General features: G+C 39.3%; 1 protein-coding gene across 2 annotated transcripts in view; it reads left to right on the plus strand.

The window, feature by feature from the left end:
• The first annotated feature begins 20,065 nt into the window (after nt 1-20,065).
• Nucleotides 20,066-24,763, plus strand: part of LOC109051868 (spondin-1-like) — a 224,995-nt gene continuing 220,297 nt past the window's right edge. Inside the window, exons 1-2 of one of the 2 annotated variants that reach the window (XM_042774979.1) lie at nt 20,066-20,541; nt 22,452-22,558. In XM_042774979.1, coding sequence (XP_042630913.1) covers nt 20,304-20,541; nt 22,452-22,558 — 345 coding nt within the window. In that variant the 5' untranslated portion in view covers nt 20,066-20,303. The remainder of the gene's footprint in view (nt 20,542-22,451; nt 22,559-24,763) is intronic. The other variant, XM_042774978.1, reaches the window with a different exon arrangement.

Raw genomic sequence — 24,763 nt, forward strand, 5'->3', positions numbered from 1 at the left:
GTGGGGGGGGAAGGTGTTTTCATTTTGTTGTGTGTGTGTTTTATTGTTCTAGGGTATTCAAGTGGACAGTATGTATGTACACACACACACACACACACACATATATATATATATATATATTATACTTTTTTCTCTTTATACTCATTATTTTTTTCTAATGCCATATCATTTGTATGAGGAGTTACCAAGGTCACTGAGGTCATTAAAATTCCAAGAGGGCTTCCAACTCTCATGAGAAGTCAGTTCAAGTTTAGTTGTACAAAATCATACAACCTGAAGGAACCTTTAAGCACACTCGAGGACACCTTACAGCATATATAGTAAAATATACAAATACAAAGCAATACAAACATAAACAAACATACAATTACTAGTTACTAGTTGTTTTTTTATTTTTTTTTATTGGAATACCAAATAAAAGAGAACTGCAATAATTGATCCTTGATGTTACCAGGGCATGAACAAGGATTTAAGTGCTATACTGAGAAAGTGAAGAGTGAAGTCTTAGCAATATTACGTAAGCAGAAGAAAAGAAAAAAAGTATGTGAGATTATTAATTATTAATATGAGAGCCAAAAGAAAACAAACCATTTAGTATCATACAAAGATTTTTCACCTGGGAGGAAGTGGTAACTGAGTGATGAACAGAGTTTGAGATAAGATTTTTAAATAACACACAAACCCCCATGGGGTACATTTTTGTCAGTTCAATATTATTAAGGAAAACTAGAATATGTGATACATAATACTAATATGTCCAACAAAATTTTTTACTTAATCTTTTGTTAAACTAAAAGCTACAAACCACCAATATTTATTTTATGGGGTGCCTAAACAATTTGTTTTAACTCTTTGAGTTTCAGGGAACTCGTAGTGAATTCTTCATGTATGGCTTAAGTTGTGTAATTAAGTAATGCAGTTATTTCACTTAGAGCTCAAGATTTGGCTTTCCAAATTTACTGATTGATTTTACTATACTGATTGTAAGTTCATACTACTGCTAGCCCTAGAATAAGCCACCTCAGCCCTTATAGTTAATATGAAACCAGTCTCTGGATATAAAGTCATGATATAAGGTCTAGTCCAAGCACGGCTTGATTTGTTTGTATTTGATGTCTAGGTACAGACAATTCTGAAAGTATTATACCACAATAATGAGGCCAGAGTGGAGAATATAAAGGCATAGCCGTCTCTGCCAAGTGATTATTCAGAGAAAAAGAATTAAGACCTTTTGATTGAATGGGGACTGTTGTTGGACTGACATTTTCAAGTCTCTCCAGAGATGTTTGATTGGGTTCAAGTCCAGGCTTTTGCTATGCCACTCAAGGACTTTCATCAGAAAGTCTGTGGGTTTAAGGTGAATGTCCAGCTGGAAGTTGAACCTTCAGCCTGGTCTGATGGGATGGTACTGCACAGGTGATGAGCAGTGCCTGGTTTCCTCCAGACATAATGCTTGGAATTAAGGGTCATCAGACCAGAGCAAGCAGACTTTTAAGCAGGCTTTTATGTGTCATGCACTGAGAAAAGGCTTCTGCCTGGCCAACTCTAGGAAAAGTCCTGGTTGTTCCAAACTTCTTCCATTTAAGAATTATGCAGAACAACAATAAAGTGAAGTAAACAGTAAGACTATTTGTGCCACAATTCAGTGTGTTTATAATTATGATAATAAATACCAGTTTGCAAAATCAAGCAGCATAACACGTTTTCTGTGTCTAAAACTGGAAGCGAATAGCACATAAAGCCTCGCACATTCAGTTTACAAAGTTACATTTTGGGGCTATCCCCACACCCACTCCTACATTAAAATTAAACAGCATGTGCTCACAACTACAAAACTCTATATACTTTCATTTTATTAACAGAACTATATAACTACAGTATAGAATTATAGAATTCCCAGTGATTGGATATATTCTATCTGTTGACATGTAACTTGATTTCTTTGCTTTGATTTCACAGTAAACTCCACCTGACTTAAATGGCTTCGATACAAGAGGTTCAATAGAGTCTAACAGAGTGTGTAATTTCTTTAAAGCCTTGCGGATGCTGTGCAGGCCTACAAAACAGAGGACAGAGACCCAATGAGTTACGCTTGAATTCTTACCCACCACTTGGGGATTTCCAGTGCCAGCCATCCACACTGATGTCCTGTAATGGCTTCTGAAGGACCTTGGATGCCTCGAATGCAGATATTACAGCAAGATTGTTTAGGTGTAAATCAATTTAAATTTCATAAGCCCATGATGGAGCTCCTTTGCAGGGATTTAAAAGCAAGTGGAATGTTAAAATATAAATTTGCTAGGCAGTGAAGAACCCTCTTATGAAGTGCCAAATCAATCCCAAAATCCACTCAATAAATAAATAAATAAATAAATAAATAAATAAATAAATAAATAAAGGAAAACTATACTGCTTGTAGGTGTGCATTATTAGATCATTGGTTTTTGATGCGTTTGTTTCTTGAACAGACTGATAATGAAATATGATTTCCATACCTCTGTTAATAAAGTTGGATATTCCAATCCATTTTATTGTACATTTCTTTGATCACAAATAAAAAAGCAAACAACAAAATAAACAAACAATCCATTCAAGTCCATCACGGTCAAAAAAGTTTGTTTGACCTTCTTCGATGCACACCTAGTAGTTGAGTGCTCAGCTCTACTTCTTGTTTTATTTCTTAATTAGTTGACAGCAATTGCTTATCTGGTAAATTTCCAAACAGAGACAAAACTGATATAAACAGACAAACATAAATATAAAAAATGTGATATTGTGAAGAGTGTATTTAATAGATTTAGAAAAGTGGGAGTAATACATTTTCAGCTTTGCAATTCAACTTAGTCTAATAATATCTACAGAGAATTATTAAAATAAGTAAATTTCTGTAGTTTTAACACTAGTCAAGTACTGAGGCAGGCAGGTTCTTTACAGCTGATAATGATTTTACTATGCACCAGAATTCTAGAAAGCCAAAGGGTGATGGCAATTGGCAAACCATAAAAATTAATTTGCAAAATATAATTCTGTAATTTTAATTAGCAATAATTCTTTATTATTATTTACACTATTTCCAAATGTGTAAAACAAAAATGATAAAAAAAAAAGATAAATAATAAAGAATGAAATGAAATGTGGTCAGATATGAAGGGCCGCACAAGCCATTATTCATTCTGGCACATTTGCACCTTCATATTCTCCTTTCACATACATACATCTAGTCAAAACTTTTAACACACATTCTTACATTTTACTGGGTGCAGCCTCCGCCATGTTGCCAGATCCACTTATTATAAGCATCTATGGATTTGTTTTTTGTTTTTGTTTTTTTCCACTTATGTGACACCTTAGGAAGTGTATAAAGTAGGAGGCTGCAGGTTAGTATCAGCAATATCTTTATATCAAGAGTCTCCAAACTTAGTCCTGGAGGACCGGTGTCCTGCAGAGTTTGCAGGACACCATCCCTCCAGGACCAAGTTTGGAGACCCATGCTTTATATTTCCAAAACTCAAGACTCAAAACTATTTATTTATTTATTTATTTATTTATTTATTTATTTATTTATTTATTTATTTGTTCACACATTTTAAGCCTGTGTGATCTTTCAAACAATTTTTAATTATTCAAGTGCAAGAAGAGGCAAAAGAACAGTACTCACGCGCTGTTTTCTGTATTGCACAGCTCACACACAGAGAGACATGTCTCAGTACTCAAACCCCGAACCCCAAGTTCCTTTGTGGCTCTTCTCTCAAAATGTCCGACACACAAGAAGTGTACATACTGTGGTCTGCCAGTCAGGTAGTTCACAAACCAGGACACGAGGGAAGCATCCACCTGCATTGCAGTCAGCTTCTCACCCACCAGAGCTGGACAAATGGTGTCAAAGGTCCAGCATGTAGATTATGGCATCCTAAACTCCCAGGTGGGGCTGGTAAGTGAACTGAAGGGGATCTGTAAAAAGGCCTAACCATGGGCCTGAGCTCCTCCAGCACCAGTCTCTCCAGGATCTTCATAATATGTGACGTTGGCGCCAAAGGCCTGTAATCCTTGGGGTCACTGGAACAAGTCTTATTTGGAACAGGGACGAGGCAGGATGTCTTCCATAACAGAAGGACCTTCTGCAGTCTCAGGCTCATACTGAAGACATGGTGAAGTACACCATAAAGCACAGGCTTTAAACACTCTGGTATAGATCTTATCAGGGCCTGCAGCCTTGCTGGTGTGCAGCTTTCTCAGCTGTCTTCCAACAACAGGTGTAAATGGCACTGTAGAGGTGATAGAGGAAGAAGGTGCAGAGTCAGGTAGGAGAGGACATGGTGTGGTGCTGTGAGGGGGGGGGGGGAGGGGCAAAGAAGGTAAAGGCTGTAGGCAGAAAGGGGATCTGTGAGGAGGTGGAGGTTCAAAGAGTTGAGTGGCTAATGATGGTGGTCGAACAGAGGAGTCATGTGGAGGATGGGTAGAGACACCATTAAATCTATTAAAAAACAGATTAAGTTTGTTGGCCCTTTCTACACCATCGACAACCCCTTCACTGTTGGACCTTTGAAAACCTGCGATGGTCCTCATGCCACTCCAAACCTCCCCTAAATTGCTATGCTGAGCTTCCCCTCCAGCTTTCTCCAATAGGTGTCTTTAGCGTCTTTGATTTTTACTTTCAGTTCCCTGTGCACCTTCTTCACCTCCTCTCTGTTTGCATACATTAAGCCAAGAGTCCTCTCCTCTCTGGTCGGAAATTTCATATACTGTGTGAATGTTGGCAATGTTTTTTTTCAAAATAGTGACATGGTTGAAATAGTTGAAATAGTGATGAGAGCACTAGGATATCTGGTTTGCAGTTGTGATGTAACATTGTGAATGACGCTGCCAGCCAACTTCAGGTTGGCTGAGGGTGGAATATAAACAGCTACAACATGGCATATGAAATCTCTCTGCGCAGATAATAAGGCCAGAGCCCCACAGCTAACAGTTTAATATCCAAGCAACATATCCGCTCTATAACCATAATATTGCACTGTTGTTAACTAGAATGGCAAGCCCCCCTCCTTTTCTCTTTTCTCTTACCGCTCTCTGTGCAGTCCAGGTCAGCCCGAACAATCTGAAAGCCCTTGACGGAGACATTTTGATCCTGTATGTCCTTGTGTAACCATGTTTCAATAAAGCACATGATACTACATTCCCGGTTATCCATCTGGCTTCTGACTAGCCCTGTCAGCTCCTCCATCTTGTTAGCCAGCAATCTCACATTGCCCATAATGACAGAGGGCAGACTCGGCTTGAATCTCCTCTTCTCCATAAGTCTCTCCCGTCTCAACCCATCTATCATCCCCCATTGTCTTGTTCCTCCCTGACATCCTCTGTGAGTTTTTCTCAAGATTTCAGCTGGTTGAATCACTAAGCCGGCTTCAGATCAATCAGCTGATCCTAGGAGTAAACAATCCAAGCAGCCTATCCAACAGGGAGTCAATGCAGTAATGAAATAAAAGTAAAATAATTAAATAAATAAATTATTAAAAAGGTTGCTACACCTCTCCCCACCTGCATCCTCATAAAGAGCACAACTTCAAAAAGCTTACTGAATACAAGTATTTCTTACAATAAGAAAAACACGCTAATAAAGTTAAATAAAAGAACGAACAGGAACAGAGGCAACAGGCTGCATGCACATTCTCGCGCTCAGACAAAAGAAAAAATATATGCCAAAATACAAGATATCTCGGGAAGTTTAAATCATTCAAGTGCAAGATGAACCTCCTTCTTCTTTCTTGTTCATTAAGTCACTTCACACTTTCCTATACTAACATCAATTATATTAGAGTCAGTTAAATGTTTAATATTGAGATACTAAATGTTTATTACTATGTTTATTTATTTGCTGTGTCCTTTGGGGACAGTAATTTGCTGTTTGAGCTACTATAATCTGTCATGGTTGTGCTGGTGTAAAACAAAACGCACATTTCTCTCCCCTCCCCAAAGGCTGGACAGAACCTTGCACCATGGCTGGACGGAAAAAAGGAGGGAGGGTTTTTGGAGGAGGATGAGGCAGTGACGAAGGGCAGGCAGAGAGGCAGGCAGATGACCAGGGCGGCAACGATGAAGGGCCACTGAGGAATCAGGAGGAGCCAGGGAGAAGACAGGAGGGAGCTGGAGTAGGTACAGCCAAGCAGGAGCCAGACCACAGCCATGAATGTGGCCCACAGTGGATCCGATGGAGAGAGGAGCCATGGTAAAGGGAGGGCTGACAACAGAGCCAGAGGGACGAGGTGAAGCTGGAGGAGTGTAGTCCAGAGGCAACATCAGGTCGACGATCAACAAGGTGGAGCCAGAGGGACGAGGGAGCCCAGCGATGTTGGTGGACTGCTGGGCCATGGTGAAGATGAGGGAGCTAGGAGCCATGGGGGAGCTGCTGGGTCAACGAACTGATGGAGACTGGCAGACCTGTGGCAAACCTACAACACAGATGGTGGGCTGAGGGTTAGCTGAGGTACCGGCAGGATGCAGTGGCAGCAGGGTAGAAGATGGCGGACTCATGAGAGGAGGTTGGAGAGGGAGCCTTTGTGACAGACAGGGCTTTTTGGGAAGGTGGATGCCGCCCACACACACACCAAAGCATGACTTCCAGCACAGGGAGTGCTAGGGACAGGGGAATGATCTCCATGGTCGTAATAGAGCAGACTGACAGTTCAGGACATATAAACAGTTCATTACAGACCTCCATGGTTCATACATTGCCTCATTGGCCATAACTGGACAAGCAGAGAGTTCAAACGAAGATGGGAGAAGAGGCATGTCCACATATACTTTCAAAAACGGGAAAACAAAACACGGGGACAAACGCTGCTAAAACCTTCTTTTTTTATGGGCGGTTATTTTGTTATGGTTGTGCTGGTGCAAAACTGGCGCACAAAGAAGATGATTCCACAAAGACTTTTACAGATAATGCTGAAGAGGGGTACATCCAAACACAAGTAACATAGTACAATAACCAGCAACTCAGGGAACAAAATGGGGAGACTTTATACAAACACAAATGAGGGACTAAGGACTTAATTAACTCGACACAGGTGAACTGAATAAAGCAATCAAGGGGAAACAGAAATTGGGTCAAAAACCAAAACGAGGCAGGAGAACAGGGAAACAAAGGAAAGAGAAACAAAGTTCATATCCTTGGTACTATCACTTTTTCATTTTCATTTTTTTCTTCCAACATAATGTCGAAAACCTAAATATACAATTCCTGTTTTCCATAATTTTAAGGTCCCTTAAAGACACAGACATTTCTGTAAAATAGATGTGCCCCCTTTCTTGATTTCTTGAAAAATCAGCATTTACTTTTTCACAAGCACATATAAATCCATGTGTGTTAGGAAGAGGAGTGGTGTGTTCCATAGACTCTAGAACACGTACTGCATGTGTATGTTTGTTTTTTGAAGAGACCTGTCACTGTAAGACGTATACTGCAAATTACTAAGTTACAAGCATCTGCTAAATTATATCCTGTTATTTACTGTCTTACTGTCTTTTACTCTTCATGGCATAGCTCAACAAGGTGCTGTAAATATTCCTCTGAGATTTTGGTCCATATAGACCAGGGCTGCCCAAACTCAGTCATGGAGGGCCGTTTCCTGCAGAGTTTAGCTCCAACCTGCCTCAACACACCTGCCTGGATGTTTCTAGTATGCCTAGTAAGAGCTTGATTAGCTGTTTCAGGTGTCTAATTGGGGATGGATCTAAACTCTGTGGGACACCGGCCCTCCAGGACCAAGTTTGGGCAGCCCTGATATAGACATTATAGCATCAGTTCAGGGGTGTCATATGCTTGAGCTACAGTTTTAGCTTTCATCAGGTACATTTCTGGCTTCAAATGTTTGCTATATTTAAATTATCATCACTGATTTTATCTGCATTCAGCCAATGTATTACATAGCCTCCTCAGATTTGATAATTCATGTTGTGTTGGGAATGATTGCTTTTTAAAAATTTAATATAACAAATGTCAAAAATTGTAATTGTAAAAATTGTTAATTGTAAATAATGTGTAGTGATGCTCTTATTATGGAGTGGATCCAGTGGTATTATAATGATATAGTGAGTAACAGTTAGGACTGTCAATTTTTTAAATCGAAATAATTACATGCTTTGTTCGTTAATGAATCAATCTAATTAGTTGCAAACAATTACATATCAGTATTTGCTGAGAAAAACTGTTACAGACAGGGTGTGAAGTAGACAACACAAAAAGTGACCTTTCACAAAGTTAATGTTGTATGTTTTAATACTATGTCTCTGGCCTTACATCACATCTGGCTCTTTAAAGGGATAGTCCATCCAAAAAATGAAAACTCTCATGATTTACTCACCCTTATGCCATCCCAGATGTTTATGACTTTCTTTCTTCAGATGAACACTAACAAAGACTTTTAGACATGACCGCTTCAGAAACCACATCGTAATGATACACTAATGCATTCGAAAAAATATAGCATTTTAGAACATAATTTAAAATGGCCGACACCTAAAATGGCTGACATGGGAAAATTGGATATCATTCGACTTGACATGACCTACCGAATCTAAAGAGACCAGTTTTGTAATTTTTGGCTAAAGCATTCAGAAGTTATGAGCAAAAATATGCATTTTTCATATCTCCAGACCACTAGGGGCACAGCACCGAAACAATGCAGGTAGTCTTAGCTCATGCTTGTTATAACACACACCAAGTTTGGTTTCAATAGGCCAAACCGTTGCCGAGACATAGCCTCACGTCCACTTTTGCATGCCTTTCGTAGAATTCGTTCACGTGCTATTCGGAAAAAAATTACTAATCAACTTGAATTCCATAACTTTTTACCAGCGTTAACCAAACCAGCAACAATGTAGGCGGTGACATTTAAATGGTGCTCAGTTGGTACTTGTCACGCTGTGCCTACTGTGATGGAGCGAGGAGTCAAAGGAGAGAGGAGACGAAGGAGATTCTAGAATTATCACAGACTTTATTTACATCAAGGAAAATCACACATAGGACACCGGGATCAACGTTCTATACCAGACCACCAAACAGGAAATAACACAGGGCTAAAGTAAGAAAGGAAGCAATGGGACACACCTGGGATCAATAGAACTAAAAGGGGAACATCCTTTTAGGGAACAAATTAAAATAATAAGGACAGGAAAAGGAAGGACCAAATAAGGGCATACTAATAAACATGGAGCACGTGGGGGAGGAAAACACAACACAAGACAGGAACAGAGTCTGACATTACTCCCCCCACCCGGGAAGGAGCATCCAAATGCCTCATAACAACCAGCGGGGAGGGTGGGGGGTGTGGGTTTTGGGGGGTTGGGGGTGTTTCAGGACCCATGGCGGATCAGGCAGACTAGGAAGCCATGACAGAGCGGCAGACTAGGAGGCCATGGCAGATCAGGCAGTTCACGAGGCCATGGCGGATCATGCAGTTTTGGGGTGCCATGGCAGAGCAGACAGTTCAGGAGGCCATGGCGGAACAGGGAGTCTTGGCCTTGGCCTTGGCACTCGGCCCAGCCTCCACGGATGGACCCCTACTACCCCGCCCCAAAAAATCCTTGGGGAGCATATCATCTTTAGAGGCCCTCCTTGGGCTGGACACGGGAACTGGAGCCAACACTGAAGCAAGCTCTGGGGCTGGAGCCGACACTGGCACGAGCTCTATGGCTGGAGCCAACACTGGAGCGAGCTCTGGGAAGGGGGGGGGGCTGGAGCGAGCTCTGGGGCTGGAGCCGCTGCTGGAGCGGACATAGGGACTAGAACCAACAGCTTTCTCCTCCTCAGATTCCCCTTTAGGTTTGGGGTGAAGGGTGTGGTCTGGATTTGACACTGTAGTGGCCGGCAGGCTAGACTTTGGAGCAGCTGGCGGGCTTGAGAATGCCATTGCCGGAGGACTAGACTTCAGAGCGGTCGGTGGGCTTCAGAAAGCTGCGGCTGGCGGGCGTGAGAATGCCGCAGACGGCAGGCTTGACGACAGAGTGGTTCTGAATTGGGGCTGGATACTCTCCAGATACCGGAGGATCCCTTCTCTCCAGCTCAGTCCTGTTGGCCTTGATCCAGAACAGAGAGTTGACCATGGCATTGTCCAGCGCTGCTTTAGCGGCAATCTTGCAGAACGCCCACGCATACTCCACAAAGGGGAGATCTCTGTGGGTTAGGGTCGAAAAACGAGCTGTGATTTCCATGCCATGGGAAAACCGGGAAACAAAAATCTTGTTTTTCCTGCTTTTAGCTGAGATGAGTAGCACCCAGTGTGCTCCTCTGTTGCTGTAGCCCATCTGCTTCAAGGTTCGACGTGTTGTGTGTTCAGAGATGCTCTTCTGCATACCACTGTTGTAACAAATGGTTATTTGAGATACAGTTGCCTTTTTTATCAGCTCAGAACCAGTCTGGCCATTCTCCTCTGACCTCTAGCATCAAGAAGACTTTTTTTTTTTTGTCTACAGAACTGCTGTCACTTGATATTTTCACATTTTCTGGCCATTCTCTGTAAACCCTAGAGATGGTTGTGTGTGAAAATCCCAGAAGATCAGACAAGCACACCTGGCACCAATAACTATGCCACGTTCAAAGTCCCCATTAATGTTCACCTTGACCATGTCTACATGCCTAAATGCAGTTTCTGCCAGGTGATTGGTTGATTAGATATTTGTGTTAACAAGCAGTTAAACAGGTATATTTAAACCTTAAATCTGGACCTCAAATCTGATTGGCTGAGAGGTATTTCCAGCCATGAGATATTCTATTGCCAAGGGAACCATTTCACTTTTTCTCACAGAGAGTGTCATGGCGGAGGACCAAACCACCATCATTTTAGAAATATGACTGTTGTTGTGCCACTGAATGTGGTTTGTACGGAGCCCTGCACATGACATGCAAGAAAAAATTATTTACTCATTTATTCCTTCAATGTACTAAAACATACACTACACTACTATTTTGTTTCCCTCGATTTGCTTATTCTTTCCCTCGATTTGCTAAATCATGCGCACAATCTACTAATTTGTTCTCACAATTTATAAATCATGTGCATGATTTAGCAAATCGAGGAAACAAATTAGCAAATTGTGCACGCAATTTATAAATCGAGGGAACAAATAGTAAATTGTGCATACGATTTAGCCTACTATTTTTTTCCTGCATGTCATGTGCTCAGTAGGTTTTGTAGCGGCCCTTCAGCTTCATAGAAAAGAAATACATAGAAAACAAACTAACGTACCTCGCTCTGCTTGCCAAAGGGATACTAAAGCTTAAAGCTTAAACCATTTTCTCGAGCTTGTTAGCTCAAGAACAAACGTGAAAATACTCTTGCTTTGTTTCCTCTCCCTTATATGCAATAAGTATATTTCGCCATCTAGTGGTGACGCCAAGCAAAACAAAATAAAGGGGAAGGCCATTACACTCCCACCAATCATGTTATGATAAACACAAACCAAAACAAACCCATACAAATATCATACATGATTTCAACCTTCAGTGACCCTTTTCCAACATAACACACAACAAAAAAAACATTTTAATCTTGTGTTTAACACAATTGTCTAATGCACGAGTCCCGAACACTGAATCATTCGCTTTCAAGTAAAACCACTAATTTTTGAATTTGTCGCTCAATGATTGAAGGTTTAGGGTGATGCCCTAACTTAGTCTTTAGTTTTCGTTCTCCTGTTTGAACTTTAACTCGTCGGACTAAGCCATCGTTCCCTTGAATGACCTCAACTACTCTACCTAACTGCCACTGGTTCCTTGGCAGCATGTCCTCTTTGATGATGACTATGTCATTAATCTCAAGATTACGTTGAGGTACGTGCCACTTCTGTCGTGTGGAAATATTTAGGAGATACTCCCTTTTCCAACGACTCCAGAACTGTTAAATTAAGTACTGGACTCTACGCCACCTTTTTGTAGCATACATGTCTTCCTTCAGAAAGTTACCAGGAGGAGGAAGAACTGTCTTAGACTTCATTAGGATAAGATGGTTTGGTGTTATGGGTTCCAGTGACTTGGGGTCATTTATTCCATCTACAGTTAAGGGTCGACTGTTAACGATAGCCATCGCTTCGTAAAACAATGTTCTAAGAGAAGAGTCATCAAGTCTGCCAGAGCACTGAGAAAGCGTAGCATTTAGCACATTTCGCACAGTCCTGATTTGGCGTTCCCAGACACCACCAGAGTGACTAGCTGAAGCAGCATTAAAAACAAACTCGCACTGATTTTCCGCAAGAAATGCCTCCAGTGTCTTTGCGTCACATTCTTTAAGAGCTTCTCGAAGTTCATTTCTGGCTCCCACAAAATTTGTACCACAATCACAATAAAGTTGACGTACAGCTCCACGGAGGCTTAGGAAACATCTTAGAGCATTAATGAACATGTCTGTTGGAAATCTTCCCAACATCTCGATATGAACAGCTCGAGAAGAAAGGCAAGTAAAGAGAAGACCATATCTTTTATACTCCTTTCGACCCTTCTTTATGATAAACGGGCCAAAACAGTCCATACCAGTGTAACAGAAAGGGGCATAGACTTCAATCCGTTCTTTAGGAAGCTCAGCCATTTGCTGCTCCTCTACTGGCCGTCTTAGCTTCCTACATTGTACACATTTGTATATCAATTTAGATACTGATCTGCTGCCACCGATAACCCAAAACCCATTTGCTCTGAGTTCCATGAGTGTTTGATACCTCCCTTGATGACAAATTTTGGCATGGTAATGTGTCAAAATGAGTTTGGTGATGTGGCTGTCTTTCGGCAAGATCACTGGATGCTTGAACTCTTCCCTAAGAGATGACTGTTTCAATCTTCCTCCAACTCGAAAAAGACCACTTTTCAAAATAGGATCGAGATGAAAAAGTGCACTTGATTTCTGAAGAACCTTCCCTCCTTGAATTGCTCTTATCTCTTGGGAAAAAGCCTGTTGTTGAACAAGCTTGATAACAACCTCAGATGCCTTTTCTTGTTCTTCCACAGTCACAATGTCATTAAGATATTTTTGACTTGAGGCCAGCCTTTTTATTCTAGCAATCACATTAATGAGAGTTCTCCAGGAAGAAAGGTGATTAAATCGTTCAAGAAAGTTAGAACTAACACCACCCTTCGTCACTAATGCTTGAACCAGTCTGACTTCAGGATCTCCCACGAGTAGATTATTTGAGGAATTAGGAGGTGGGACACACTTCTTGTTCCCATAAAAATTTGGGTGCTGACATCCAATTTGTTGAAGATATGTCTGAGACAAGGAGACCTCTCGAAACATGATCAGCAGGATTTTCAGATGTATTGACATAATACCACTGATGTGTACTTGTGATTTCCCGGATTAGCTGCACACGATTTGCAACAAACACATGAAACCTTCTGGCTTCATTGTTGACATATGCTAGAACAACCTGCGAATCAGTCCAAAAGAACTCTTGATCAATCTTCAGTTCCAGTTCAGCCTTTAACATAACACTCATTCTGGCTGAAACTACAGCTGCAGACAATTCCAGTCTCGGAATGCTCTTGATTTTTGTGGGTGCAACTCGAGCTTTGGCCATTACGAGACTACAGTGTACTTCATCTTTGTCATTCTTGAACCTAAGATAGGAACATGCACCATATCCCAGGTTACTTGCATCAGAGAAATGGTGCAGTTCTGTCCAGACAATTTTACTAAAGGATGGCGGATGATAGCATCTTTGAATGCTGAAATCTTTCAAGTCCTGAAAACTACTTTTCCACTCCTTCCACCGTAGGAATAAGTCATCAGGAAGAGGATCGTCCCATCCAATATTTCTACAGCACAACTCCTGTAAAATGCACTTTCCTTTCAACAGGAAAAGGAGCAACAACCCAATAGGGTCGAACAAGGAAGCAACAATTGACAAAATACCCCTACATTTTCCAGGCTGGTCTTTCAGTTTGATGTCAAACCCGAAAGTGTCATCTTTTGTAGACCACTGAATGCCAAGAACGTATCCAGTTATTTCAGGAGTCAGGTTAAGAGGTTTAGTAGTTATTGCCCACTCTGTGGAATTCACACTCTGAAGAACTTCTCTCATTTGAATTAAACTTATGGAGGCGTAACCCTCCATGCTTACACAGAGTTTGAGCATTGACAATCAATTCCTTCGCTTCCTCTATCAATGGAACAGAAGTCAAGCCGTCATCAACATAAAAGTTTTTCTTCACGAATGACGAAGCTGTGGGATACTCAGACTTATACTGCTCTGCAAGGTATTTAAGGCCAAAGTTGGCACATCCAGGAGATGAAGCGGCGCCAAGGTGTACAGTCATTCTATATTCTTTTGGGTTCTCTTTTTCCAGATCTCCGTTTTCCCACCATAAGAATCGCAAGTAATTTCTATTATCGGGAGGAACATGAAATTGATGGAACATCTTTTCGATATCACATGTCACGGCAACAGCTTCCTTCCTGAACCGGCAAAGTACTCCCACCAGAGAATTGATCAAATCTGGACCAGTGAGAAGAGTGTCATTAAGGGAAATACCACAAAATTTTGCAGAGCAATCAAATACCACCCTCAACTTGTCTGGCTTGTGAGGGTGGTAAACGCCATGATGGGGTATATACCACACTGTTCCTTCATCAGATGTAACAGGAGCCATCTCTGCATCTCCCTTGCTGAACATTTCTTCCATGAAGGCCTTATAATGATCACGATACTGTTGATTTGACTTCAGCTTCTTCTTCAAGTGCTGCAAACGTACCATAGCAAGCTTCTTGTTATTAGGTAGTGAAGGAGGACTGATGCTCTTAAAAGGAAGGGGCAGTTGAAAATGTCCATCTTCTTTATGTTTGACATTGTCACTAAGAAGACGTATAAAACGGACGTCTTCCTGGGACACATATTTATCCTCATAACCCTTCTCATTGAAATCTGACTCTAACCTTTAAACATCATTAGCTGATGGAACTGACAATTCTTTCACTGAAACTCGATGAATGAAACTTTGACTTCCTTGCCTGTCCCGGTGGGGATTACAAAGGCCAATGATGCTCCAACCCAGCTCTGTTTTCTGTGCAAAAGACTCATTTTCAGTACCGATAATGACCTCTAAAGGAGCTAATGCTAAAGGACAATCATATCCAGTTAACAATCCTATATCACAGCTCTGAAGTGGTGGTAACTCATTGGCAATGTGCTTAAGGTGAGGCCATTGCAACGCAGTCTTTCTCGTTGGAATATAAGCTTTATCCACGGGAATAAAGTCACAAGTATAGGCTTGCTGTACTTTAATACATTTCCCACCTTGGAGTCCTCGCACTTGTAAGCCACTAACCTTGTTACTTGGGGTGACTGTATCTGTAGTCGTCATAGTACTAAGTCTCAACTTCACTGCTTGACTGCTTACTTGGAGCTCATCTAGAAAATCTTTCAAAATAAAAGTCGAATCACTCTGTGTGTCAAGTAAAGCGTATGTGAGAATCTAATTTCATGGCTTATCCACTGTTGAAATAAAAACAGGAACAATGCTAGAGGTAGCAGAAGCACGTTGTGTTACTGTATGAGACATAACCCTTTGAGCTTCTTGATTTGTGTGCACTTCCGTAGGAGTGAACCCCATTCTTGATACATTCACAGGCCTTTTGATTTTATCTTCATGCAAGCAAGTTGGGTGGCGAAAGCTACATGTGCCACAAATATGCCGTCTTTTGCAGTCTTTGGAAATATGCCCCTTTCTCAGACATCCAAAACAGATATGATTCTCACGAATAAAAGACCTTTTGTCATCCATGGGCTTTTCTGCAAAAATAGGACATTTAGAGATACTATGGGTTTCACTCCTACAAACAGAACATGGTGATATCATCTTAGATTCTGTTCTTGTTGAATCTTTAACTTGAGCTTTTGTGTTAAAGGCTCTGACTCTTTTGGGAAATTTCTCATCTGAAACTTTAGAACTCAGTAGAAGTGGAGAAGTGAATGGATTGCAAGCTATTTTAGACTCCTTCTGCAAAAACGCTACAAATTGTTTAAAACTTGGATAATCGCCAGTCATGTCTAACTCTTCAACCACAATTTTGCTCCATTTACGTACAATCCACTCAGGTAATTTCTTTAGTAATTTATGGTTTTCCTCACAGTCATTCAAAATAGCCAAACCTTTGACATGCGGAATAGCTTCCCAACCTTGTAGAAAGTCAGTGAATTCTCGTAAGGAAAGTGGGTCATTTACTCCCACCTTAGGCCATCTCATGAGTTTTTCTCGAAAGGCTCTCTGAACAATGAACGGGTTTCCATACCGCTCTTCAAGGACCTTCCAGGTGCCCTGGTATGCATCATGAGAATTTCTATAGAAGAAACCTTCCACAGCCTTTCGAGCTTCTCCAGCAAGATAGGTTTTCAAGTAGAACATCTTCTCGCTTGCAGGAATTGATTTACGATCAATAAGTGCGGTGAAGGACATTTTCCAATCAATGAACTTCAAAGGATCACCAGTGAAAGTCGTTGGCTCTGGGACAGGTAATCGATTTATGCTTAGAGAGTTCGCTAACACTTGAGCTAAGTTCTCAGTCTCTTGAGTTGTCTTTACCTCTTGAAATGCTTGAGGATGGAATGACTCTACCTGAGGATTCAGCTGGGGTTGGTTTCCAACCGCTCTCCCTCCAGACCACGTTGCATTACCTCTCCCCTCCTCTTCAAGATTACTCTCATGATTATTGTAGATGTTCTCTCGAGCTGCGGCTACCTTGACTTCTTTATCTGCTTGTAGCATCTGCAGCCTAGTCCTTTCTTCTTCCAGCCTTAGACGCATCTCTGATTCTTTCTGTTTCACCTCTGCTAGCATTCTTGCTTCATTCAGCTTCCAGTCTTTCTCCATCTCAAGTAATCTGGCCTGCTGATTGTGAATTTCGCTAGCCTTCGCTTGCTCTACTTTAGCTGCGAGTTCAGCTTCTGCGTCGACTCTTTTGCTGGAAGCTCTGGAAGAGGTCTCCGATGTTATTAGGCTTTCTGAGATGATGGTATCGGTGTTTGTGTAACCAAAGACAGAGGCATACTCCTCTTTATTTAATGTCTGCCTTACTCTCTCCTTTACAACTTCTTTTTGTTGGATCTGCTCAACAGTTTCTATTCGTTTGCTCACCAAATCAGAAATTTCTGCGGTTAGTGTGGCACAAACATCTACTCTTTTAACAATCTCTGAAGTTGTTGTTTGATTGCGCAATAAGGGAGCATAACGCTGGGTGACTACATCATGTTTGGTTTGAATGTCCTTTAAAATATGTTCAAGCTCTTCATATGTGCATAAAGCTTTCAATTTAGACCTAGTTTCCCTAGTGGTCTGCTTCCAGGATCCATAAGCTTTATTAAAAGCTTTCTCTTGCTTCTGGGTCTCCTGTTTATGCATCTCTAGGCCTTTCTCTGTACGATTTCTTTTTCGAGAACTTGATCTTGATCTAACTGGTTGCATTTCTTTAGAAATATTTAAATCCTTAGCAGGAACTAACTTTTGACTTGCTTGCGCTGCCATTTGCTCAACTGTGTCTTCCATTTTTGTCTGTCTACAACTTGAGAGCAATGAATTACTCATATCAGACATCTATAATTTAGACACTTCAAATAATCAGCGATGGTAAAAGTCAAATTATATATGCAACATGATCACAAATTCTTTGACATTCAACATTATACACGTGCTTGTAACATATAGGCTACCATAAATATAAACCCCAGCGTTTACCTGTGGCAGTCAATAACTTATAAAATCAGACTCAAATCAATAACTTCAACGTCTTAAATCAATATTTCATAACTCATTCAACTTCATATCTTGCACTTCAATTCTCTATAAAATTCAAAATATTTTTTAAACATCTAAAGGGTCTTTAATTGTAAAGATTTCAACTCACACAGTCCAGAAAGTTGTATTTGCAGTCTTACTTCATGTAACGTTCTTTTACTGAAAGTTTACCTTTTCATCTGTAACGGTAACGTTGATATACGATCACCATCCAAACGTTCGTGAATGAGCCGCGCTCCAACTGACTGTGTAATTTTACAATCCTGATGAAGTATCCGTCTCCTGTGACGTGACGTGACGTGATTCAATCAGCGCTTTAGATGCAAAGTCCAGTGTCCCACTCACGCGATGAAACAACAGCAACACAATGAAACCTCATGTGTAGCAGCGGCCCTTCAGTTTCATAGAAAAGAAACAGAGAGTTTTCGACGGGTGCCTTCGATTTATTTTAAGATGCAATAAACTTCATTGCTGAAGTGATCGTTGTCTCAATTCTTTGTTGCAAATGTTCTCCATACATCATAACACTGTGTTTACACATTAACTTCATAGCACCATAACAATTGTATCACAGCATGGTGGCACCGTAAAACTACAAAGAAAACAAAAAACAATACATAAATAAAGCAAAATAGACAATCAACATTCACAATATAAACAACCAAACAAACATTCACTACACATTTAACATTGTTCAAATTAAACAAATAGTACAAAAGAAATACATAGAAAACAAACTAACGTACCTCGCTCTGCTTGCCAAAGGGATACTAAAGCTTAAAGCTTAAACCATTTTCTCGAGCTTGTTAGATCAAGAACAAACGTGAAAATACTCTTGCTTTGTTTCCTCTCCCTTATATGCAATAAGTATATTTCGCCATCTAGTGGTGACGCCAAGCAAAACAAATTAAAGGGGAAGGCCATTACAGGTTTCAATCGTTTTTTTTTTTTTTTTTTTTTTTTTTTTTAAGGAAACAACGTAGTTGTTTAAATTTCAAATATATGGTTTATTAATAAAGATAGTGCTTGTACTTTTAACTAAATTATTTAGCAACTTGTTTATTAAATATTATTGTTCAATAAATATTATTTTATATAAATAGTAGTTTTTAATAATAGTATTTGGTATTGAGAAGCAGTCTGCGTGTTAGTTATGGTGACTGTGGTTACATTCCATTAGATGGTGACAAGCAACTGTTTTATGAGTGGATTAGTAGCAAAGCCTATCATTTTGAAAGGGAATGAAACAAGGTTGTAAACAAGTACAGTATTTTACTTTCAGCACCTTGTATGCAACCTACAAATGCATTGACCAGCATGGGAAATCCCCTTAACAGTTGAAAGGATACTATGATAAATATATCACTTTTCTCAGCAGACATTCAAACAATATTTTAATTATGATTATGAGAATAACCTAAAGAATGAACACTGTATCAAATGCAGATAATCACACTTGATCAGTCCATCTCTTTCTCATAATACTCTATAATGTAGTAAGCTTTTAACTTCAATGAAGCAATTCAGTGTTCCTTTAATTCTAGTTCTAAAATGACATTTTCTAATTATAGGCTAACTGAGGCTTGTTGAGATTTGAGTTTGTGGCAGAAGGAATTTCCTCACTTAAAATGGTTTAAGACAATCCACTCCACTGAAACATTTCCACATTACCAGTTCTGTACTACCAGTTTTCCATGGTTCCATAGAAGAAAGTCATAAAGGTTTTGAGTGCACTGTGCCTTTAAGCATCCTTACCAGAAAACAATATTGCTTCAACCAATAGCATGTGCTTGGAGTGGAACTAACCATTTGTTGACGCTATCTGGGGTCCACCCTATTTGAAACAGTATTTTTGAAGTATGGTTTGGTGACGTGAAGAAATGACACACTTCATTTTCTTTAAAGAAGGAAAATACTAATAACAACACAGTCATAGTTGTGGATCCTTTTTATTTTTATTGTTTTATTTCTTAATATAATGTTTACAAAAGGCAAAATAAAGGTTGAAATTTGAAACAGAAGTTGAAGTTTAGGGGTTCAGGACAAATCCTAACAAGAAAGGAGAACCAAATAACTGCTGTAATAAATTCAGAGTGTTTATTATAAATAAATAAATAATTAAAATAAGTAAGTAAATAAATCAATCAATCAACGAACAAACATGAATAAACGATTTAATAATCTAGCCTAATTAATATGGAGGACCATAGGCCTACATTTTTCTGACAATCCTCAAAATATCTGAAACCCGGGGATCTCTGCTCTGAGCATGTGTCTTTGTTTTTAAGTTTGTGTGGCTGAATCCATTCAGCTGTCAGTGTGAGACAGCAGCACACCGAGTCAGTCCACTCTGAATGTGCCACTCGTTACAGACGGGCGATTCCTCATCTCTCTTTCTCTATTCAGTATGGCAAAACAACACGGTGAAGGCGGGGATATCAGCATCTGCGTACATGGGAGCCTGTTATAACAGCCAAGTTTAGTTTCCACTAGAGTTCAACACTCTAGATACACGCTTGTAAATGCATATTGGAAAATGAAAGCGAAGAGATCAGAGATGTGGAGAGCCGCTGTCCTGCTGCTGTTAACCGGCTGCGTGTGCGCGAGTATGCCCGAGGAGCCGGCGGACAGAGCGACTCCATCTGACGGCTATTGCAGCTGGATAACGCGGGCTCAGCCTCACGGAGCTGGAGGCAGGAGGGAGGGCTTCAGTGAGTTCAGACTGCGAGTGGAAGGAGACCCGGAGCATTATCAACCCGGCAGCACTTACCGAGGTACATGTCACTATTTCAGCTGTTGTCAGGACCACCTGCGCGGACAGAGAGACTTCACAGTGCGCTCACTGGTCTTTGTCTGAAAAACTAGCAAGCTGCTATGTCAGCTGTTCTTTGGTTGAAAAACTAGCAAGCTGATTGCAAACGGAGAAGTTTTCAGTAACTATAACGTGTTTTCAAAATATTTTCAGTAAAAAGTCCAAAGGTCATAATTGTTGATTTTAAATGAGAACAAACTTTTAAATTTTTTTTTTTTTTTTTTTTTTTTTTTTTTTTTTTTTTTGTACATTAAGCAAGGGGTAGAACAAAACAGTAGATTTTAATAGCTGAACTGTGTTATCAGGACACGGATGTATTTTATCAGCGTCAAGTTTTATATCTGGGTGAACTGTCACATATTTAATTTTATTTTAATTTGTGAACTACAGTGTCTGTTAAACACTGTATTGAAAAATTTTATTTTCCATTTTTCCAGTTCTATAAATGCTTCTGTTTAAATGCTGCTTAAATCTCCCAATTCCTAATTCCCAATTCAAAATCCTTACAATTTAAATGTTTAAAAAGATATGCCATAGATGGTTGGATTTATGTTAGATAGGGTTGTCATATTACAAAATGACTGAATGAATAAACAAAACATTTACAGCTATTCCTGTTTTCTCATGATACTGCAAATTGATATGAATAGGCAAATTAAAGGTTTATAATATTTCTAATTTGTAATGATTCTATTAACCAATAATTTAAAATGGGTTGCATGACCATTTTACTGGAGGTATTTGAGCATTTAAAAAAAAAAAATGCTCAACAGTTCTTGGACTAGAAAAGAAGTGAAGTTCCTAAATGCAATTTTGGGAGTGGATAAGCTATCTAAATTTAACTGCTGGAGCATATAACCAGTGCTCACCTTGCTCCGGCATCAGCTGTTTTGGCTCTTTCCTTCAAAATGTAGGCATCTTGCTTTCCACACTTATCTTCCAAGCATTTGCAGCTGTCTCCTTCAGGCCCTCCACTGCAAACAACAAGTTAAATGAGTTTATCCTCAATGGCTAAAGATTGTATGGCCAAAACTTGTCAAAATCTACCAATTCAGCATCAGATACCTGATATCATTGTATGTTTTTTTTATTGATTTTGATGATTAACATATGACAGCAACCAGAAATGACCGTAAATTTAACGGTAAAATACTGTGAAAATGCTACAGTAAAAACCTTTTAAATGGTTTATGGTAAATTCCCCTACTATATACGGTGAAAAACTGTATTGGACTTTACATGTAATTTTAAAGTAAATGACTGATTTTAACGGTAAAAAACTGCTACAGTACAAATTCCCAGAATTCTCTGCGTTGCATTTCAAATTTAGTTTGAATTTGATGTTTTTTCTTTGAAATAACAATGTTTCTTCTTAATTTTTTCTTATCTGTTATGTTTATTTGGGTTGTATGTTACATATAATGTTGTTAAATTAATGTTTATCGCATATTTCTGTTTAATGAGTCTCACCATGATGGTGTTTAGTGCTTGTGTGAATGACACTGTGCACCTTCTATGTATCTTATTATTTAAAAGTTGCTTGTGATGGGCTTTGTTTCATTATGTGACTTTCTTATCACTAGCTGCTTTTGGTGGTTATCAGTGTATTACAAAGGTACAAAACAGATTTCAGTACTTCAATAAGTTGGTATATTAATATTATATCAGTTAAATTACGGTATTAAACTGTACATTTAAGGTAAAACCGTTAAACCTAAAATGGTGTCACCATATTTTTTACGGTATAAAACTGTTAAACCTAAAATGGTGTTACCGTATTTTTTGTTTATGGTATAATTCTGGCAACCACAGCTGCCAGTTTTTTACCGTATATTTTACGGAACTGATTATTTTTATTGTGATTATTTTCAGTAACCCTGTATGCAACCAACCCTGCATACTTCAGAGGCTTTACCCTTATCGCTCTGAAGGAAGGGCACAATGGTGACCAAGAGGAGGATTATGCTGGAAATTTCCAGGTGAGAATCCTACCAAACTCATGCACATTAGTAATGCAAATGCATTCTTGGGAAACATAATTCTCTTTGATGTGTAACACTGTTTTCCAAATAGCAAATACAATGCTAAGCCCCAAAAATAAAACACCACTTACCATATTATCATATAATGCATAGTTAGACTAGCAAAATCAATTAGCTTATCAGCTTTTTTAATGGGAGGCTTTGGCATATGTGTCTGTGTCCAATCAAACAATAGTTTGGTGAACATTCATGTCACATATACAGAATATTTATTTAATACACTATTTTGGCCCAGTGTTTTTATATTTGATAAGCTCTATGTATGTGCATTGATCAATGTTTATATGGGAATAAAAGCATAACTTAAATGTGTTCATCAAGTGATAGTGTCTCATCAAAAGACTTGGACTGAACAGTCTTTATGAACATTTTGAAGTGCCAAAGTTGCATAGACTTTCAGTGGAAGGACATTTGTGCTTCAAAGATGAATGAAAAACTTATGGGTTTAGAAAAACATGAGGCTCAGTAAATGATGACAGATCTTTTGTTTTTTGGGTGAACTAACCCTTCAAAGGAAATTATTATTACTTTTGTGCTATTCTGGGTAAAAGAGCAACAATTATATCACCAATTGTCTTAGGCAGGATCTCATCAATATAAGATGCCATAAGTCCTTCTGGGACAATGAATTACAGAAGACTCAACACTTATGGAGCCGATGGTTTAGTCTGTATTAAGGCAGCGATCCTGATTGCCTGGCTGTGGGATGAACTGTACTCCCTTTGTGTGCTAGAGCCAAGATCAAATTCAGCTACACCTGGCAAAGCTCTTACATCAACACCATATGCTGCCTCTCCGCACGAGCTCTCATGCTATGCCAGAAAGTGGAAACGGAACAAAAAAAGGCCCATTAAATGTCACATAAACCATAAATCTCAGCTCCCTGCAGAAATGCTCTGCTCAAACCTGCTCTTGCACAGAAAAGAAATCTTTTCTTGTCTTGCAAGTGGGATGTAGATCAGTGGTTCTCAACTGATTTTGTTTCAGGTCCCAGATTAGACATGTACATTTAGTAAGTGGGGATGAACACAATACAACGCTGCACAAAATTGTTCAGCTTTCAAAAGTAAACAAATACGTCCTTAAAATCTATCTATTCATATAATATATCTATATACTATCTATTAATAGATAGATAGATAGATAGATAGATAGTTTTTTTTTTTTTTTTTTTGGTGTTGACCCACCAGATGAGACCCAACCTATGATCTAGAGGGCATTACATAACTTCCACCTGAGAGCATCGTTTTTTTGTGATTTGTTCTGATCTGAAATTACCAGTCAGTTAAATTGTAAATTGTCTATGCTAGTTCAGTGGGTAAGGAGTATTCCGTAAGTTCAGTCTTCATTGTTCATATTGTGATTGTACAGATTTTTCAGTCTGAATACATTCCGTCATATTTTATATACTGAATGCAAAGTTTTTATACCCTAAACTCTGCAATCTGATGAAAATATCTATTCTGTTGTACATATGCATTGTGCGTAAATGTCTGTACATGCAAAGAGCATCATTTTTTGTTACCATAGCTGTGAGAAGCTTATGAGTCCTTTCAAAGAAAGTCAATGAGATAAAAGATGTTCTCAAATGTGTCAGAGCAAATCAGCATGAAAGATTATTTAAATAATTCTAAACATATTAGCTATATGGTCATTACAAGGTTTATGGCAGTTATTCTTACTTTAGTTTACCAAATTATCTTTGAAAAAAATTCAGTTGATTACACATTATTAAGATGTGTAAGTTTGTCATCTCCACTTCATCTAAACTGGCCCTGTGCTTCTTAGCCTGTGTAGTGCTTAGTGAGAAAATACAGAACTCGATAAAGGGCTGCAAGCCCACTTTTGAGTGTTTAGCATCACTTTATACCACCTTGAGAGAAAGTGGACAGGAGTGGGTGAGAATATTTGATTTGATCAGGCAAAAGAAAGCCAGATGCTACAGACTAGGCCTACTGGTCATGTGCTGTAATGGAAGATTACATAAGGAGGCCAAAAACAAATAGCATGGGATTTTTGGAAGAACAGCCTTTGTTTTCTGATTTTCTGCTTGAACACAGAGTTCTAGCACAAGTCTGTAACAAGATCTGCCAAAGTCCTTGATGTACTGTATGACATAATATAGTGACACAGACACAGGAC

This window comes from Cyprinus carpio, chromosome A18, assembly GCF_018340385.1.
Source record: "Cyprinus carpio isolate SPL01 chromosome A18, ASM1834038v1, whole genome shotgun sequence".
In the NCBI taxonomy this organism is placed as follows: domain Eukaryota; kingdom Metazoa; phylum Chordata; class Actinopteri; order Cypriniformes; family Cyprinidae; genus Cyprinus; species Cyprinus carpio.